We start from the raw sequence: 12,455 nt of genomic DNA on the forward strand, positions 1-12,455 counted from the left end.
GCTTGTTCATGATGAATTGGAATATTTTTTGAAAAAGCGATTGTTTTCTTGGAATCTTGTAAGTGTTTTTAAACGTTTTTAAATAAAAACCTGTTTTTGGCATATTACACTATGCGTTTATTATCCTCTCTTGGGAATGGATATGCTTTTTAAACGAGCACACCTGAACCGGAAGCTTTCTAGTGAAAGAGCACAGAGTGGAGGAGGAAGTTCCTATTGCGAGTGGAGGAGCAAACGGTCACTGCGATTGCGATCCGGGATTGTTATGCCTCTTTGAATATAGAAGTCTGGTGAGTGCGGTGTGTTTCACAGTCACCGGGAGTTTGCACACAACAGCTATAAGAAGGACTTATCACTGATGTTTTTTTTTAATGATATATTGGCACTTTGTCACTTTTTTCCCTTTTTTTTGGCATCAATTTATGGTGGACTTTTAATTACCAATTTGCACTTAATCTCTACTGAAGATATTACAATGAGAAACACTTTTTACTATGTATGAATATTTAATAATTATGTTGGTTATATGTGATCTATTTGATATGTAGCACTATATTATTCACGTATTTTGATTATTGATTAGCGCAGTGCATTTGTTTGATCTATCTATTAGAACGGCAGCTTTTCATCTTTTATATTTATATTTATTACTTTGAGACAGCTTCCATAGCGCAGAATTTTTTTATATTCAGTTAGTAGATTAGTGACATGCAAGTGACATGAGGGGGTGAGTTGTGGAGTAGAAAGATAGATTTGAGTGTCATCAGCATAGAGATGGTATTGGAAGCCATGTGAGGTTATTAACTGACCAAGGGAGGAGGTGTAGATAGAGAAGAGAAGGGGTCCAAGGACAGAGCCTTGAGGCTCTGCCCCTTTAAATTTGTAAAGCGTATGTTTTATATGTAGAAATAATTGGTCTCCTACATTCCCATTGATTCACTCAACCCTTGTCACAAACAGAAGTTTCATTATGGTACATACAGCTGAAAGCCAGACATACACATAACATAATGAGTACTTGAAGAAGGCTACTTTCTGCAAGTGCCTCAAGTGACCGAGATAACGGCTGCCAGGGAATGTGACAGGAGCAGATGGTGAAGATCCTCTTTATGCTGAGATCTAATTGATCTTGTCATAGTCAGGTAAGGCTGGTTAGAGTATAGAGGAGGGAGCTATGAGACAGACTGCAAATGCTGTGCAGCATTTATTTCCAAATCAGAATACTGTACACTGCTAACAACTATCTCAGCTATACTGCTATGGTTTGCCATACAAGCAGGATGTCATTTCTTTTTGTACGTTCATCATAGCTATTAGCTGTCTTTGATTTATAGGGACAACGGTCCTATGGAACCAAACCACTCTTTCTCTCTTTCTTCCTTGCCTGTCCCTCTTTTCGGTCCGATGTATCGTCCTCTATACCAACATGTACTATTTTTAAGTTTTAGATTTAAGTGAATGTAAACCCTAACTGAATGGCATTTAGTTTGCTGAAGTAATGTGTATCATTAACAATTTACTTGTTTTATTTTTTTAAAAACTTTTTTACATCTTTTTTTTTGCATCTTTGTGCTGCTGACCTCCTGCTGCCTCTTTGAGGGCTTGTTCACACCAAATCTGGACTAGATCTGCATGAGTTTCTGCACATGCAGTGTGTTTTGCCCTGTTTTTGATGCATTCCTGGCCATTTTTTTGTTCTTTAAAGTTTTTTTTCTTAGCCTAAAATGGCCTTTCAGTGTGTTCCAGGGCGTTTGCACGCGTTTTTGATGCGTTTGCATGCGTTTTGGTATGTTCCAGAGCAGAAAAAATATGGCATGCTGCAGTTTTTCCACATGCTCTGGAACTGAACGCTGTGGTGTGAACTTTAATGCAAGGGTTCTGTTTTACTTTAAAAGGCTAAAGCTGGGTTCACACCTAGGCGGCACCGTTTTTGCGCATTTGTGCGCACATGCTCAGTGTGCGGTTATTTGTGAGTTTATGCGAGTTGTGCACATTTTGATTGGCAGCTTATAAAACATTGCAGGCAGCGGACAAACTCGCATTTAAGCACACAAAAATGTGTGAAACATGCTTCTGCCACGCGTTTTCAGGTGTTTCCAATGAAGTCTATGGGGCAAAAACGTGCTTTTAACTTCCCAAAGAAGCTCATGTACCTTTTCAGGCGTTTGGCGTTTCCCTGCTCGCGTTTTTCTGCTCAGGTGCGAACAATGGCCATTAAGAATCATGGGATTTCTTGTGTTGGGCATTTAAAAGTGCTTTTTCAACTGCTCAATGTGAACCAGGCCTTAGAGAAATTAACTTCAATGAAAGTACATTCACTATATATGTATTAATAGACACTTATAGGCATGATTGTCTTAGTTTTTAGAGCCAGTGCAAGACAACATTGACTTGAAAATTTTAGATTCTAGATTCAACTCACCTACCATTTATATAAAAAATGTGTAGCTGTAAAGTTTTGATAGTGTATGCTTATATGCACACATGATTGTGCTGTACACAAGAAAACATCTCCGGGCATACTCATCGGCCAGAAAAAAATACTGTAAGCATTAGTAAAAATTGACGGGATTGCTCACATTTCTACTGTATAGTACTTAACATCACATACAAGACCAGAAGGTCTTCACCAGAAGACCTCTGCATGCCTTTCAGGTGTCTCAGCACTGACATGTAATGCAGAGGGAATAGCCCCTTTCTAGTAGCTGGAATTGATGAGGGCACAGATACCAGGATGCAGCCAGCAATCCACCGAGTTTACATTCTAACACAGTGAACAGATAACAGCCTGCTTCCTGACACATGAACTTTGGTTAAGTGCAGGATATTAAACACACTTCCTTCCTTCCATCATTCCTAATTACACATAATATGATATTTAAAATCACTCAATAACAAAATACCTTCAAAGTCTATGTAAACCCTAACAATGTACAGGTGAAACTCGAATAATTAGTATATCGTGCAAAAGTAATTGCAGTAATTGCTGCAAAAGGGGCCCAAACCAAGTACTGAGTACATATGCATGCTTGTACTTTTCAGAGGTCCGATATTGTTCTATGTACAATCCTTGTTTTATTGATTGCATGTAATATTCTAATTTTTTGAGATTGTGGATTTGGGGTTCTTGGGGTTTTCATGAGCTGTAAGCCATAATCATCACAATTATGACAAATCACGGCTTGAACTATCTTGCTTTGCATGTAATGAGTCTATCTCATATATTAGTTTCACCTTTTAAGTTGCATTAGTGAAATAAATGAACTTTGCACGATATTCTAATTATTCGAGTTTCACCTGCATATCTCTTATTTGCTCCCTTTTGGTCTGAAAAAAATACAGCCTGAGTAGAAAAGTCTGCCACCTGCCAGCATGCTGCAGAGCAGGACCCTTGCTCTCTGTGGGGAAGCAGAGGTCTCTCTGCAGACGTTTAACATGCTTGTGCTAAGTCAGACCTTTAGATCTGCAATCAGCAAATTTTCTGCTACCAACTCATAGAAGTAATCTAACTAAATGCAATAGAAAGAATGTTCTGAGACCCATAGGATCTCAAGAGGCATTATCTTAAGACACACAGACAACACATTTTGTTATTAGCATACAAAAGTATTCTTTAGTTAAAGTCTTAAGAAATTTCTATGTCAAACATGGTTGTAATTCCCTATGGTATAAATAAATTTCAATGTGTGTTAGCTAGAAATATCCTGCTGTACTTAGTAGGATTCGTCATTGGGGTGAGTTACCAGAGAATAAATATGACTATCACAAAATGGGGTTTAAAAGGACTATTTCCTTTAAGCATAACTTGGCAATTGTCCCAAATGTTTTTGTTTTGCCATCTTCTGGATCACAGCATTAGGCCTGATTCACATGGACAAGCACAACTGTACAGCGTGCACATACGTGCAAACACCTGCGCCCGGGGTGCTGCCTGTACATCTCTATGGCAGAACGCAGCTGCACGCACTACATGCTGACTTGAATGTGTGCAATTATACCAGTGCTGTCTGCGTCCAACGGCATGCCTCTATACAGATGTGCAAGTTCAGGTTCGGGTATATCCGCGTGCAGCCACATCCTGTCATAAAGATGTATAGGAGTCTCTCGGGCACAGGTTTCTCCACAGACTTTGTTCTTTTGCAGTCTTCACCCTCTTTCCACATCAATTCCGTAGCACACACAAGCTTTTTTTCTTAGATTAATTATATTGAAGTCAAAGCTGAACCCTAGACGAGCAGCTACATACACATAAAATACATACATGTGAACTGCCTTACTTACCAAGAGTTATGTCATTATTTTTAACTAGTTCTTTGATCCAAACATCCTTGCTTGACAGCGCAGTTACCAATGTTAGACTGACAAAGCTATGCAATGTAGAAGAGTATGGTTGGCTCCTATAGGTATCCTCCCCTCTTCTTTTATACTGTGAGTTTTCTTATGTTGATATAAAGACAAATTGACACGTGTATACTAGGTGGTATGCGAAAAAGACAGAGGGTTACCTTTGCTTACCTCCTTTTGATTTGGCTGATTTCAATACTACCTAACTCAATGTCCTGTAAAAAGTATGATGCAGATCTGGAGACAAGTCCTGGTCTGCTTACTCGTTCCAAGTCAGGGGATCAAAGTAATAAAGCAGTGGGGCCAGCACGAAACTAACATTTTCAGAAAGCAGCAATGGCAGCTACTATATTTCTCTTACAACAGGTTCCTTTTAATGGAGAAGCAGTAGAGAGAACCTTATAGGTGTTCTTAGCTGCAGAAGACAGGGGACAAGATATAATAAATTCCAGTAGCTAAAGGAGTATAAAATAGTTTTGGACAGAACTAGCACATTTGTGGATATGCTAAATGATCATAATGTGTCAGCATTGTACATCACAACAAAAAATAAAAAACATACTGCTGGAAAAGTGACTTACTTGTTGAAAAGATTCAGCCCAATTCTATAGTGTCGTTTCCTGATCACATCATTGCTGAATGCTGGTGAATCCCAGCTATTGCGTGTCTCTTTATGATAAGTCTGTTTGCTCAGAGTCTGCTCTCTGAGGCTGTCTCTGGAGGACTCTGAGCTGCAGTTGATGGTGTCATTCGAATTAGAAGTGCTATTTATGCTGTCATTGTCACCATCAGAGTAATCAGATTCAGACTTACTCTGACGGTTTACAGTGCCATTAATGATTAACTGAGCTTCAATTGGCCTGGGCCGATGGCGGGATTGTTCCTCGTCCCTAGGGATTATCTTGGTGGGAATATGGGTGATATGTTTGGGACTTCCTTGCTGACTGTGGATCCCTCGTTCATACACATTTTGCCTTTTTATAGATCCTCTTTCAGACCGGTCGCTCAAGTCAACTGAACTGTCACTAGGAGGTTCGATAGTAAGCAAAGGAAGATGGTCTATACGCGATCTGTGATCCTGGCACTCCAATGATGGGGTGCTTCGGCAGCTTGTGTCAGTATCTAACTTATCGTCTTTGTGAGTCATGGACCAGTACTCTTGGGCAGAGTTCATTGATCTAAGTCGCAAGTCAGATTCTGTGCTAGACGGTCTATCCACAGACTGGGAAAGAGGAAGAGGAGGAGATAGTTCTTCTTCATCAATATACAATGTAACATCACTGTATGATGCTGTCATTTCATCCAGTTTCCTGTGATCCAGATTATGTGCTTTCTTAATCTGACCGCAGGTATTTCTTTCTAGTTCCCGACCTCTGACTTGATCAGATGCTTGTGCCTCATCTGCATGTAAACTACGGCAGTTTAAAGCATCATCAATAGATTCCGCAAGTGACTTGACTTGTCTGGAGAAAGCATCCTCCAGTTCCGTGATGGCATCAGCAAAATCGCTGGACCCCGCGGGGGATTTTATGGATGCCTGCTCACCAAGATCCCCACAATCCGATTGCACCATACGGTGCCCTAGTTTTGTCCCATCATTAGACAGTGACACCTGCTTTCCTTCAAAATAGGAGCTGTGGACTTTCTCTGGCCCTTCAAAGGAGAACTGCATTCTCATATTGGACAACACAATCCGTCTTGACATGCGGTTTTCTGACATTGAACTTCGGAGCCTCTCAAAATTCTTGTTCATCTGATATTGCCGGAATGCAGTTTGTATAGTGCGTGCTGCATGTCTGGTTATGAGACGGCCTCCATATTTGCGCTCCAGCATTTCCACCTGTATGGGTAACAAATAAAATTAACTGCTATGCAATATTAACAGACATTAAGAAAAATCCGGATTGCTTCTTTACTGACTACAAATACCTATGCTTACTCCCATAACCTTGGAAAAAAGCATTCTACAATGCAGTTATTTAAAATGTTCAGTTTACAGGACTGAATTACATTAACCACATGATCCCAACATAAGTTATATGCCTAAAAAAATAAGTGGTCATGTTTATTGTAACTGGGGAAAAAATTGACCTATTTGAAGAAAAGATGCTCTATGCAATTACCTTACCCTATTTAAATATCCAGAGTAGGAAAGAATGTTTGCAAATGTAACCTTTCACATTTTTCTTTTACCTGCTATATTTTGAGAACTGTATTGGAATTAATAAATTGTCCGCTGACATGGGTCTATCTGCATAAAGAGTAATATCATCCCTTTAGATGTGCATGCTCTCAAAGCAACCAAACAAGTTGCTGGCTGTGATAAGCAAGATGCAATCACATTTAAAAGGTATGCCTTCTTTTATACGACCCCATAAAACATTGCAGACTTTTTTCCTCCACCCCTTAGTACATTTCCTTTTGCTCCTGCTTTATTAGATCCAGGTTGTTGGCACTGATTCAACCAGGTATAAGGAGCAGTATAACAAATTTCTTTATCACAACAACTGAATGCAGAGAACTACAAAAAAGTAAATTTTGGAGAAAAGCAAAACTGTGGAATGTATTGTGCTTCTTGGTTATTGGAAGCTGAATGATGAGGGTTACTTGTGATGATGGCATGGTATTTTATTTAGATGAGTCCGTATCATTTTCACAGAGCAGCAGTCATCTACTTGCTCATAAAGTACTTCTTATTTATTTCTATAAGGTATTTATATAGCGCTGGCAATTTTATGCAGCCCTTTAAAAAGTGCACATTCACATCAGTCCCTGCCCTCAAGAAGCTTACAATCTAAGGTCCCTATCCCAAATGCATACATACACACTAGGGCCAACTTAGACAGTAACCAATTAACAGGTCTTAGGTGGAAACCTACGCAAGCACGGAGAGAACATGCAAACTTCATGCAGATAGCGTCCTGGATGGGATTCAAACCTGCGACCCCAGTGTTGCAAGGCAGATGTGCTAACCGTTAAGCCACTGTACTGCCCAGCATCTTCATTTAATAATGTATCTATGACAATGCCTCTTTTAGAATATATGCAATATGTGTAGAGGTATATTACAAATATTCATGTTCTTTAATCCAACTCCTACTATTCACCATGGCCACCAATAACTATGTCACCATAGCATACCAACAAATGTCACTGCCATGGAAAGTTGAATTGAGTTTGCCTCCCAAATCAAAAGTTACCAGACCTCTGCTGTAAGAGGTAGTGAGAGAGTGCAGATCTAAAATTGGAGCAATGTCAAATATGGATTGAGTTATACATTACACAAACTTCAGGTTACAAAAGGCATATAATATATTAAAACTGAACATTGTTGTAATAGTAGAGCCTTCTGTTCTGGAAAGGCTAATTAAAATAGCTTTGACTAGGTAACTGTACAAATGATTCATTTTAAAGTAATACGTGGCAGCATATATGAACTTTAGTTCTCTGTAATGCATTCATTATTAGTATAAATATAAAAGGAAGACATTGAATAGTGGCTAATAAAGCACACAGGTTTGATGAATAAACTAGAGCAAAGACTGGTGAGCAAACCATGTACCTATAATGATGTGCACAATTTTGTAACTAATAACAAATGACAAACAGTAGACAACCACATTTTAGTTTCCCATAGATAAATCAATAAAGACATGGTTTTGGTTGTTATGGTTACTGTAATTTGTGAATTACTATTTGTTTTTTGTTTATAAGCATGTGTGATATAGCTCCATGTAATGTCCTCCATTCCATAATGTCTTACAGTTTGTTTTCTTTTTAAGGAAGCTACAGCCTGAGTAGAAATGCCTGTCCCCTGCCAGCAGCTGCAGTGCGGGACCCTTGCTCTCTGTGGGGAAGCTGTGCAGAGGTCCAACACATCCCCTATAGCTCTGCAAAGCTCTCTGCAGATTGGAAAACTCTGGCTAAGCCTCAGCAGGGGGCATGTCAGACCTCTGCAAAACAAAAACCATTGCTTACCCACAGAAAGAGTCCCACTCTGCAGCTGCTGGCAGGGATCAGGCTTTTCTACTCAGGCTGTGGCTGATTTTCTGGAGAAAACCAACTGCAAGACTTTACACATCTTTTGTTTTAATGCACCTGGAATGCATTTAGCTAATTTAAACTGAAAGTTGAGATGGGCTTTAATATCTCTTTTTCTGCACCAGTTCCGAGATATTCAATAAAGAGACCCTATCACATAAATTAAATCTAAACAAACTGTAAAGAAGAAACAGAAAACTTACCACTCTTACCCCTGCTAAATGCTGCTGCTATTCGGAGAAATCATCGCCAAGAATGTCAATCCCCTTGTGTCCCCAATGAGCTCACTGGTTCCCCCTGCTGACATCTATGTCACTACTGTCTCCTGCAGTGAGATGGAGGTCAGCAGGGGGAACCAGTAACAGTTGCAGTGGACCAAGCAGATGGCACTCCTGGAATAATTGTATATTTTCTAATGCCAGCATTAAGAAAAATAGTTGTAAAAAGTGCCATGACTGTAGGTGTAGCAAAGGCATCTCTTTTGTCTTAAAGCGGACCTTTACCCCCTTTGGCTAAAAATCACATCAGCATACAGCTTAGCATGCTGATATGAAAACATCAAACATTGTAAAAAAAAGAAAAATATGTTTGTTTTAGCTTATCAATTACTTTTTTTCTACGTCCTGGTCCACTTCGGCACAAATGATGTAATGTGCCTAAGCATTGCTGGGAAAGTTACATCAGTAGAGCATTGCTAGGAAATCTCATCTGTAATCTCATGAGATCTCAGGGAAAGGCATTCCCCCCCCCCCTCCCTGAGATGATATGTGTGGTCACATGTCCTAGACATGTGTGCCAGAGTTCCAGGAAGTAAAGGGAGATCTAATAACCTGCCCTTAATTAAAATGGCCACTGTCAGAAGACTGGTGAGGAAAATAAAAATAAGGTATGCAAAAAATAAAAAGCCGGCAATTATCTAGAAGTATCTGTTTGTAGATTGTTATTACTAAACATTTCTAAGGGTGCCTTTGTTCTTATTTTGAGGATATGGGTAAAGTTCCTCTTTAAAGTAAACCTATGATCGTTTTGCCCATTTAGGGCAAAGAAACAGGTTTATTTCCCACATCCCAACTACATGTGATGGTGCTGGGTCAATTGGAGAGTCTCCTGCCGTGTGTAAGCTGCAACACCAGCAATGCATATCTTACACAGGGCTTTCCTTGCACTACCTGCAGTTGAATGGAGCAGGGAAGGGGGTGTTGAAAAGAAAATTCCCTATAGGTGATCTTGACTGGGTCTTTAATGTTTTTTATGTCAATGACACAGATGAACAACCAAAGTTAGAGTAAAAACAACATTTCTGACTTACATGCTTGTTCTGGATCAGTGAGTCAGACAGTAATGAAGCAGTTGGATCAGCATGACAGTCAGGGAACTAGTATTTTCAGGACAAGTGAGAAATGGAAGCCTTTGTACTTTATCATTATAGTATGTTTTTAGTCATATACATTAATAATAATAAAGGGGTAAGTCAAGTTCAATAGGCATGTTTTTGGGTGGTCTTTTGCCATGGGGCATAACTTAATAAGTAATATAATCACCTGCTTGTCCTGTAGGTCTGAAGACAGCTCATAGCTCTCGGATAGGGATCTGGAGCGTTTAATAGCCTCTTCTTCAGCTTGCTTGCGCAGAATAGATGTGGAGTGCTGCAGCTTCGGTCGTCGTGAGCGTTGCCCAGGGGAAACTGAATAAATCCCGTAGGAAGGGTGGTCGTACTGCTCAGGGCTTATCGACGAGCTGTGCGTTATAGAGCCTTGATGATAACTTGATGAGCTGTCTAGGGAAGCTCCGGTTTCACCTCCAGGGACCTCCCCTTCAACACTAGAAACAACCAAAAGAAAATTCATAAGTCTTAAGAATAACAAAAATATTTTATCATTATAAATAACACAATCACAGCTGTAAAAAAATATGAACAAGGCTCTGGATATATATTTCACTAAACAAAATATGTATTATAAGAAATATATACTGTATAACATATATAATAAGAAATGTATTGGATACCATTTCACCTGATACATGATCATTGAAAGCAGGTTTCCTACTATGAAATGAAAGGACTTCCACAGAAACAAATGCAAACTACGTGGCCAGGGCGGGTTAATTGTGTCAGTCTTATCTCAAGGTCAAAGTACTCATGGATCCTACAACTATCTGATCATAATTTTTTGGTCAGTCTTAAAGCTGAACTGCATAAAAAATATAGATATCTATATACAGTATTATATATATATATATATATATAACCATTTATGTGGTTATATATTTTTGTTATAAAAAAAAGATAATGAAGTTAATTTTTAGATTCAGCTAGTGCAAGTATCTGAATTTGATTTGGTATCTGCCTCTTGTTACTGCTCCTGCTCCTATATTGTCTAATCACAAGTCTGCAGTCTGGAGATAGAGCAATACAACTAGGTCACTTCCCTAACTGTAGTAAAGAAACGTCAGGTCACCAACATGGCTGTGCTGCCTGACCTGATGTGTAAATTTTAGGACTAGAGGAAAATAATTTTAAGAAATTGGCAAAAAAAATCCCAAATTAATCTTTTTACTGACTAGTAACTTGACTTCAGCTTTAAGAATCAATTTACACCACTGCAGTGCACATATGTTAGTGTGTGTTATGCTGTGCATTCATATGTGCTGTGTTAAGTCAGGCCTTGGGCTGCAAGTTGGGCACCAGGGTTTTCTATGAATTCACTCAGGATTTGCCCTATTTGGGTAGTACTGTTGTGTGTTTTGTTCAGGGATGGACTTTAATCACTGGAGTATATAGGCTTTCATCTTTTTGAGCCCAGAGTAACAACCCTGTGCAAGGTCTACCTCTTTTACAGATTCCATTTCCTTGTTTTCCTGGTCATAACCTGGCATACAAAAGTGTACATGCTTTATAAGGGAAGGCTATTCCAATTAATGATGGAAACAAAATGTGTGGCCAATAATTATACTGATATACAGTATATAACACATGGTTTGACAAATCCCAGGAACCAAGTATACAAAGGTCCTTAAAAATTGGTTTAGGTTTAGGTTTTCTTTATTTGCTGTCATCATTTACAGGGGTATTCACTAAAGGCTGAAGAATTTGGAGAAGGCAGGATAAGTGAACAATCTAGGCCAACATAGCTGATTTGGAGAAATTATCCAATTCAGCTCACTTTCCAGTTCAGCTATGTTGTCCTAGATTGTTCACTTCTCCTGCCTTCTCCAAACTCTTCACCCTTTAGTGAATGACCTTGTTATTAGTTGTTGCCAGTGGAGCTGGATCCTGTATTGGACAGACTGGCACCTGAATTTTATATACATTTGTCCACCCCTAATACAACATACTCCTAATAAATTAAACTAAACACAGAAAAAACAGAGTTAACATTACCATAAAATACTGTTTGATGAAGGACAACAATGCATAAATATGTAAATTAATCTCCTAAACTTTATTCCTACGTATTTATAAAAGATACAAGAAATGGAAACAAAAGCAAAGTTGGTGTCCACAGTGACACGTCAGATTTCTATAAAATGTACCCTGCATGGCTACTTTAAGAAGCAACTCTTTTGTTCACATTTTCTTTGAATGGTCCTATTGTAGTCTTTTACAGTAATGACTGTATTACAATAGTAATACAATAATCTGACATGGCCAAAGTAATATACCTTATCAAAAGGTAAATTTGCCACTATTGTCCATTGAAGAAGAAGAATACCGGGTATTACAATTTATAGATTCTTATCTTACACCTCTGTTCAGACAGCTGCTTTGTCTCTGTGTTTAGGTGTATAGAATAAAAAAAAAAGTGTACTTTCTAAAGTCCAAATCACAACCTTCAATAATGGACGATGACTAAAGCTGGAGACAGTAAAGTCATTATTTATGCAGGGACCTGATCAAACTGTCTTTGTCCATACCGCAAGTTTTCAAGGATGACTTTCTAAAGAATGGGCTTTGTTATTATGACATAGATTTGTAAAGGATCATGCTCATTGATGTTTTTCTGAATTGTGTTTCTAAGGGCGAAGAAGTCATTCCCTTCTCCTACAAACTATTGATCCGTTATGGATTA

General features: G+C 38.8%; 1 protein-coding gene across 2 annotated transcripts in view; it reads right to left on the minus strand.

Moving 5' to 3' along the window:
* Positions 1-12,455, minus strand: part of IQSEC1 (IQ motif and Sec7 domain 1) — a 208,234-nt gene that overhangs the window by 59,032 nt on the left and 136,747 nt on the right. For both annotated transcript variants that reach the window (XM_018557180.1, XM_018557181.1), the window contains exons 2-3: positions 9,927-10,206; positions 4,926-6,184 (exon numbers count right to left, since the gene is read on the minus strand). In XM_018557180.1, the coding sequence (XP_018412682.1) occupies positions 4,926-6,184; positions 9,927-10,206 (1,539 nt within the window). The remainder of the gene's footprint in view (positions 1-4,925; positions 6,185-9,926; positions 10,207-12,455) is intronic.

Source organism: Nanorana parkeri, unplaced genomic scaffold (genome assembly GCF_000935625.1).
Source record: "Nanorana parkeri isolate BGI_ZX_2015 unplaced genomic scaffold, ASM93562v1 scaffold270, whole genome shotgun sequence".
NCBI lineage: Eukaryota > Metazoa > Chordata > Amphibia > Anura > Dicroglossidae > Nanorana > Nanorana parkeri.